General features: G+C 38.7%; 1 protein-coding gene across 3 annotated transcripts in view; it reads left to right on the top strand.

The window, feature by feature from the left end:
- Window positions 1-8,889, top strand: part of LOC135107048 (sodium channel protein 60E-like) — a 264,723-nt gene that overhangs the window by 95,355 nt on the left and 160,479 nt on the right. For all 3 annotated transcript variants that reach the window (XR_010271559.1, XM_064016638.1, XM_064016639.1), the window contains exon 6: window positions 5,934-6,114. Coding sequence is in view for 2 of the 3 variants with exons in the window: in XM_064016638.1 (XP_063872708.1) it covers window positions 5,934-6,114 (181 nt within the window). In the remaining variant the exon portion in view is untranslated. The remainder of the gene's footprint in view (window positions 1-5,933; window positions 6,115-8,889) is intronic.

The raw sequence follows: 8,889 nt of genomic DNA, 5'->3' as shown, positions 1-8,889 counted from the left end.
GCTTCTTCCTTCCTTTCTTTTTTTTTGTGTGTTTTTTTTTTTTTTTTTTTTTGGTGCCTCATGTTTTATTTCCTCATTTCTTTTCTAACTAATCTTGTATCCTATATTTGTGTTATTTTTTGTTCTCGTATGGACAAAGAAGTACCACGACCTCACGGAGTTTCGTTAAGTCTCCATCTTTTTTTATACAGTAATTGTAACGATTTTAACTTTTTTTTTTCTATTTCATCGAATATTGAAGCTCTTTCAGTAGTAGCATTGTTACCATATTTTGCGATTTTGCCGTCCCCTCTTCCAAATTTCAACCTTCTTTTCTTTGTTGGTATCCAAAATTATCTAATTACTTGAATCATTGCTAATCAGCATCCATCAGGCGCCGTCCTTAAGCCTCGTATTTTTTCATTGTGAGTTTCATATTTTGCTTTTTTTTCCTCCATTACCACCAGCACTAGCATTGCTCTTACCAATATTGCTGCCTCTATCATAATTGTCTTCTTTCATAACTCTCTTATCTTGTAGAAATAAAAACAACCACTAATAGTAATACTTGTAACACCAGTATCAGTAGCAGCAGCAGTAGCAGCAACTACTGCAGCAGAAGTGTAGTAATAGTAGTAGTAGCAGCAGCAGAAGTAGTAGTAGTAGTAGTAGTAGTAGTAGTAGTAGTAGTAGTAGTAGTAGTAGTAGTAGTAGTAGTAGTAGTGGCAATATCCTCATATTTGTTGTAGGAGTAGTTATTGTTGTAATAGCATCATCATCATCATCATCATCATTAATCTTGTTACTAGAGTCCGTCCACTTAAGCTAGATTCCTGGCGCCAAGGCAGGTTTGTAAGCTTGCAGTTGATTGGCTGCCCAGGACCCTCCTCTACCACCATCAAGCCAAGTGTAGCGCCGCTGTGATGGTTGCGGCGAGTGACATGTTGCTATAAATGACTGTATTTTCAATATATATGGAGTTTTATCTGCATTCTGATCACATTATCGTATCCACGAGAGTTTTTTCTATGTAATTTAATTATATATTTCAGCATTCAATAAATAACTACTGAAAATAGCGACCATAAGTAAAACATGTAAACTTTTTTTTTTTTTTACGTCCTCACAGTTCAAGTCGTCGTATTACCATTTTCTTTTTATTTTGTCAAGATTTTACAATACATCTTGATTCTGCAGTCACTGCTGAGTCTGATGGCGTCAACCAAAACTGGCTATCCCGTATATGAAGTAAGTTATGGCATACAATATAGAAACATTTCTCACTCGAGCATGCAAATTGTGGCTTGGCGTCAGCGCTAGCGAGAGAATGGTGCAGCCAATCAGCTGCGAGCTTACAAACCCATCTAGGCGCCTAAAGTGAACGGACTATCATTATCATCTTCCTCATCTTTTTTTTTTTTTTTTTCATCTGTTCTTCTGTATGTTTTCTTTGTGATTTCTTACTTTTCTACTTATCTGGTTTCACACATTTTTTTTCCTATTTTTAGCGTTCATATAATCGATAAGTGCGCACCGAGGGATCACAGATTTTCGTTAAGCTTCAGTCATTAATTTAACGTATTTAACGATTTGGGGATAGGATTTTTCCTGCTCTAAAAATAAATGTTAAATGTTGCTTAAATCGCAGTATTTTTAAATTATTTATTGTACAGTATGATTTTAGTATTTCACCGATTTTTTTTTTTTCTTCACTGGTGTTTTATTTCATGAGTACGGTCAACATTTGAGAAAGTGAAGAGAAGAAGACTTCTTTTCATGCACCCTTCCTTCAGACAACTGATAAAGCACTCTCATATGGCCAGTTGCCGCAGCGCATGAGGTCTTTGCAGACATTTGAGTACAGTTCCACCTTCTCATATACCCTTATCTGTTTACACAGGCTCCGTCACGAAGAAGGGAATAAAGGCTTGCAAACACGCGAACGAAGGGTTGTGCGCAAACAGGTGCCAAGAAAAGACAGTCAGCATAGTCTACAGAGGTACTCGTATCGTTTGTATTCGTAAAGAAAACGAAACGAAAACAGAGGAAGCAAGTGTGAAGTGTCAAGGAAGAGAACAGTCAAGCTAGCAGGGCAAGTAAAAAAAAGTGCACACACAAAAAAAATAAAATAAATAAATAACAAGGAAGCAAGGAAACGAGCGCCTTGGCGGAGTGAAAGGTACGAGTATGCTGGAGTGATTAATCGGGCCTTATGCAGAGAGCGCTGGCGGAGTAAGGGCGTACCAGGTTTCCACACGTAGCCGTCCGTGCGTTTCTAATCTGAGAGTATTTGCGACAGAGTTGACGTAATTGGACGGTTGCTCTCACCAGTTTTGTTAGTGAGAGTTTACCTTGTCACCTTTAATGTTGGTTTCTGTGCAAGGTTGATTGTCAGTTATTTTCATGATCTAATATTTTGAAAGTAGAAAACAAAACATGGATTAAGTGTAGGTTTCGGAAAAGTTTGTATAGCTCACACTTCCATTCGTGGAAGGTGTACGTACAGTGTATGTTAAAGCTGAGAGAGAGAGAGAGAGAGAGAGAGAGAGAGAGAGAGGGGTTGGGGGAGGGGATGTGTATATGATGAGGGAGCAGTTGCGGCGGCGCGCACGTGCACGCATGGAGCTAGTTCAGAAAAAAAAAAAAAAAAAGCTAATGTCATTCAGCCATTGGTAAGGTGGTGAGGGAACCGTGAGTGAGAGACGCACAAAGCGACAGGTGGGGCCAGCCGGCCACCTCATTGTATGTAGTTATGAAGTCACAGCAGCGTGAAACTCTGACAAACTCAACTTTGTTGCTACTGGCATTTCCCTATGGTTGCTGCTGCTGCTGATGATGATGATGATGCCATTGCAATTTTTTTTTTTTTTTTTTTTTTTTTTTATTATTTCGAAACGAGAATGGTGCTGTTTGTGAGTTGAGATACACACACACACACACACACACACACACACACACACACACGTTTCCTTTTTTTCTCCTTTTTTTTTACTATAGCTAACTCAGAAGTAAAGTCAGCGGTTGATTTATGTCTATCCCACTGTATTATCTTTAATACTGCCAGGCCTTGCTGAGAATTACTAAAGATATCATGGAGTCAAATTTAGAATATTAAATAGACAGATACCACTAACAGCAAAATATATGATTAGGTAATTCAAATTTCATTTTGCTTGTAAATGTATTTTTGCTCAGTACAACCGCCTAGGATTACTCATATTAAATAACAAGTATCAAAGCCATTAGCACTCACAGAGCTGAAATAATGCAACGTTTTTATGAAGCAATTACAATGCCTAAATACTATAACCTGTACAAAGAAAGAGAAAGACTCTCAAATGAAGAACTAATTCAGGGTTGGAAGTGCCTTGAAACTCCCCCTCTTAACAAGGTCGAGTCGTACTAATCTGTGCTATACTTTGCTGGTTTCCTGGCTGTGTTAATCCTTCCCCGGTAATCTTTCACACCTCGTTCACGGTGTTTTATTTCATCTCACTTCATGGACTATCTCTCACGAACTTAGTGTCAGGAGTTAATTTATCCATTCCATAGAACTTTTCAAATGTCACTCAGCAATCGTTACGGAAAATCTGCCGTTATAATTTTCACCTTCATATTCATTTACATAGTTTTTTTTTGTTTGTTTGTTTGTTTGTTTGTTTTTTTGTCATCTCGGTATACGTTTTTTTTTTTTCATAGTGATTTTCTTCTTCTTCTTCTTCTTCTTCTTCTTCTTCTTCTTCTTCTTCTTCTTCTTCTTCTTCTTCTTCTTCTTCTTCTCCTCCTCCTCCTCCTCCTCCTCCTCCTCCTCCTCCTCTTCATCTTCTTCTTTTCCTTGAACAGGAAGAATTAAGCTGGTGGAAGCAGGGAAAAGGAACAAGTATCAGATGAACTTGGAGGAACACGAGTGGGGAAAAATTATCTAAAGGATGTTAGTGTTAAGGGACAACTTCTTAATGCAATGACACAAGTTATGATAGATTACAGAGTTTTCAATACTGAAGCAACTTTTCCACAACAGTGAGACCTCTGGTATATTTTCACATTATACACTTTTGGTCTTAGTTAAAATTCTGTTAGCATAGAAGTTTGATCTAAATGTTTCAGTGTCATTACTCAAGCATTAACTGTCACCTTCCGTTGTCATGGTGACCCGAGTTTCTTTGAAGGCTTCCACCTTGAGGCGAGGCAGTGACGTTTGTTTCCTGTTTGATCTTTTGTGTTGTGTAGAGACTTTCTTTTCTTGATTAGTGATACACAATGACGAAGCATGTACATGTCTGAAATTAATAGAGCGTCAATAATCATGTAGTTAATTAGATTGTAACCCTTTTGGCTCAATGTGATTATCTTTACATACCTGAAATAAATTTATACCCTTGCAATGATAATGAGTTAGTGAAATGTTCTATAAAAACGTTGATTTCAATTTAGTACTGTCTTATATTGGCCACGGCATTTCATTGCGTACAAGTGAAATCAGAATTAGTTTTGGATTATATATGCAGCCATTCTGGTACCGTTGTACCACCATATATTAATGAAATATATTTTTACCTGGATGCTGAAATGCTGTGTTATAAATCAGAATTACACGAATACGTAACTTAATCATAACATTTTCAGCACTGCTTCTCACCACACTTAGACTCATACAAAGTAAAGATCAAAGGTACTGTTTGATGTATTACATAGATCAAGTGGCGTGTGTGAAGGGGAGCAGCCTTGTGGTGGCATGACACTCCTTGATTTGACGCAATATTGTGGCATTCTGATCCCTCACGAGAACCTCGGTTTTACCCAGCGTTTGGAAATAGGTGTGTGCAACACTGCTCTTAGACACCACTTGAAACATTGTATTCGTACAACGTTTTATCTGGCTTGTAGGTTTATGCGACAGAAAACACTAAAGAACGTTTCTAGCACTGATGAATGATAAAATTTTGAGGTGCAAATGCTGTGCTTATTAATAAGCACACACTTGCGCATGCGCTCACCAGCAAACTAGCAAGGAGGCATCACTCAGATAAAGGTGGTAGATGTGAAGCACACACGAACACATGTCCGCCAAGAGAGGCCGTGTGTGTGCATATGTGTGGGTGGATGGGTGGATGGGTGGGTGGGTGTAGTAGAGTATAAAGGTCCCCCAAACATTATGTTGCGTCCTGTCTATCGTCATGACACTGACGTCTGAGGCGCTGTTCTTCTGTTCTCTTGGTCAGGGTTTTGATTCCAGGATAAGGCGTCTCACGGGTGGAAATATCTTGCCTTTCAGGTCAATTTCTCAGTGTCTTATTAGTGCCCAAAGAAGTCCAATTCAAGTGTGTGTGTGTGTGTGTGTGTGTGTGTGTGTGTGTGTGTGTGTGTGTGTGTGTGTGTGTGTGTGTGTGTGTTTACCTGAAATTTACCATAAGTCTGCATTTATGTTTACAATATTAAGGTAAACCGAGCACATCACGCCTTGCCTTGCAGGTAGTGTGATCACATAGATTCTTTACAACAATACTTTGCCTTATATTTGCTGCAGGCTTTCCGCTTCGTTTCAGAGGGAAAGTTGATGATCCCGAGGGTTTAATGTGGAGCGACACGTTAAGAGCTTGCTGTCTGTGATTGTCTGTCGGTACAAGTGTGGGTGTGCTGCTAGAACTGTCAGCTCATAATTGATTTAATATAAAACTACTTTACTGCATTGTTCTGAATAATAGAAAAATGGTGAAGTAGAGTGGCAAGCGTTTCTAAAGTCCCATCAGTTAGCCGTGTTATTAAACATCAATTCCCCTTCGTGTATAATAATTCGGCTGCAGTTAACTCAACTTCAGCCTTATATTGATACCATTCAGCTTCACACGTATCACTAAAGAGCATTTATGCTGACAACAGTTTTACAAAGAATGCATATTCTGCATACCTTGTTGCTATTTTTCTCTTACACGCCCTTTTCTTCCTCATTCCAGGGTTGAAAACTATCATCAATGCACTTCTCAACAGCATCAAACAGCTAGTGGAGGTGATGACGCTGACGGTCTTCTGCTTGATGGTGTTTGCACTATTCGCCCTGCAGGTGTACATGGGCGTGCTCAAGAACAAGTGCGTCAGGACCATTGTCGGCAACGTAACCTCAGAAGAATGGACGCAGTGAGTACATACAGCTACGTTTTCTCTTCCCTGTTAACCAGTCAGTTTGTAGACTTTACCAAACACTGGTTTTTATCCGTTTAATTGTTACTTATCCATTGTACCTGTGGAGTTATGGCCATAGATTGGCCATGATATAGACATGACATTCCGTTCAGCCTCGTATGTGTAGGTGACGCTGCTGGGATGTGTGACACACTCTTGCTTTGAGAAGATCTGTTCACTCATATAGTATGAATCTCTGAAGCAATGCAACGCGCACAGTCTTCACACACACACACACACACACACACACACACAATAAAGTTAGACATACTGGACTTTCTACTTGCACACATAGTTCACACACACATACCAACTCAAAGCATGGACGCAGATTCCAAACGTCTATTGTATTTTGATGTACAATTAAGAATATGCTGGTAGCGCCGCTTAATCAACGGCTGCAGCATATGAAGTAGGGCTGCAATTTACTTTCTGTGCTGGTTTGCTGACTGTTGGCCATTTAAGGCTGGGTGAACCTAGGAGCGGACAGTCGTCCCACAAAAATCCCGAGTGTAAGCCAGGATTCCAGCCAGGGATTTCCTGCTCTGTACTCAGGCGGGCTATCGCCTCAGCCACAACACTCCCTAATTCCAATATATGTATGTTGTATATAAAAAAATAAATAAATAAATAACCCATTTCTGATTTGAAAAATGCAAAAATTACCTTTATTCATTGACGATCACTAGTGATATCCGTTAATCGTTCCGCAACAATGACGAAGAACACTAAAGCGACTCATGTTTCGCACCATATGATGTTTATTGCGAAAAATGCACATTGCTTGTTGCGTAACATGATATAACATTATATATATATATGTGTGTGTGTGTGTGTGTGTGTGTGTGTGTGTGTGTGTGTGTGTGTGTAATTTGTTTACATCGAATTAATTGGTCAGTTAGGTTACCTAGCTTTTTCTCTCATGGTTAAATTACATTAGTGCATGTGTGAAATCCACCCTCTGTGCATGTCAGAGAAATTGCTTTGAAATTATATTTTGTTGAAGCACATTATACTTCATTTTATCAATGGTGATTAGTTCATAATGGAAACCATCCCTCTGCGCCGAAACCAATAAGACTGCGGACTCGTGTGTGTGTGTGTGTATATATATATATATATATATATATATATATATATATATATATATATATATATATATATATATATATATATATATATATATATATATATATATATATATATATATATATATATATATATATACACACACACACACACTGGCACACAACACATATTCTTTAACATTCTAAGCTTAAGATATCTGTTTGTTTTGCTTCTGAAGGATTGGATGGTCGCCCAGTACTCTTATTTCTTAGAGAGTGGTGGTTAGCTTCGCCCTTGGTGGTGCAGGCGGGATTTTTACCCCGGTTGCTTATATTCAGCTACCAAATTATATATGCATTGTACGTACTACAGAATTTTGCTGTAAATGTTATGCGACATATTTTAGAACTTTTATGAATTCATAACATGAATTTTATGACGAGTTTAGAATATTTCAATATATTTCGGCAAACTCTCTCTCTCTCTCTCTCTCTCTCTCTCTCTCTCTCTCTCTCTCTCTCTCTCTCTCTCTCTCTCTCTCTCTCTCTCTCTCTCGCTTTTGATCTATTAACAATTGAACTCTTCATTTCAACTAAATTTTCTTTAAAATAATTAATTACCTAGTTGCAGGAACCACCAGTAACTGTGTTTGTGAAATAATTAACCTCTACTCAATTACCGTCTGAGAGTGAGTTGCCTGACGCTGTTTTAAACAGCAGCCGGTATTTCGCCCCTGCTGGAGTGTTCTTACCTGTTGTACCCTGCTGCCTAACTGTTGAATTTTTTTAGCCGTATATTGTTGGTGTATGCAAATTGAACTTTAAGCCACAGTTTAGGATTTTCTTTTTCAAATTATTTTTTCTGCCTACTGAAAATTGAGTCTTTTAAGCCTCAGAAATTCAAGTGCATTTCTGAGGTGTAGGTCATCCACGGGGGTGTCTCTCTCTCTCAGGACTCAGGGTCTAGGTCAGTCCTCCGCTCAGTAACCTGTTGGGACCACCTGCAGGAGTCCAGAGGGGCAGTAAAGGACAGTGCTTCTCCTCACCCGAATGGGCAGGCGGAGCGGCGATGACGTAGGCATGACGTCAGAGGGATCAATAGACGCAAGCGTCGCCCGTAAAAACTTGTGGAATGTCCATTACCCCTCCCTACCTGAACTCTCTTACCCCCCTTACCCACTAATTCCCAGCCCATGCCCACGGTCCGCTTCGTTCCTGGCCACACTACGATCTCTTGAAAAAAATATATGACTGAGCTAACCGTGTGGGACACTATCAGGCACTTGACATAAGGTTCATGACTCCGTTTGTCGAAATTATTGTCAGTTTAGTAGATGGATATCTTTTTATTCTTTTTTACTTTCTCTTCTTTTGCATGTAACATTACAACAAAATCTTGTTTTCAAGGTGTGTGTGTGTGTGTGTGTGTGTGTGTGTGTGTGTGTGTGTGTGTGTGTATATATATATATATATATATATATATATATATATATATATATATATATATATATATATATATATATATATATATATATATATATATATATATATATAATTAAAAAATGCTGTGCATCTGCATTTTCTTAAGAATCCATTCCTTACCATAAGCAATCAGAATTGACATGTCAAGACACAACTCACCGACCAGTTAAAAGGTCACCGA

This window comes from Scylla paramamosain, chromosome 14 (assembly GCF_035594125.1).
Source record: "Scylla paramamosain isolate STU-SP2022 chromosome 14, ASM3559412v1, whole genome shotgun sequence".
In the NCBI taxonomy this organism is placed as follows: domain Eukaryota; kingdom Metazoa; phylum Arthropoda; class Malacostraca; order Decapoda; family Portunidae; genus Scylla; species Scylla paramamosain.
The sequence above is the reverse complement of the archived record's forward strand: the minus strand, read 5'-3'. Positions and strand labels throughout refer to the sequence as shown.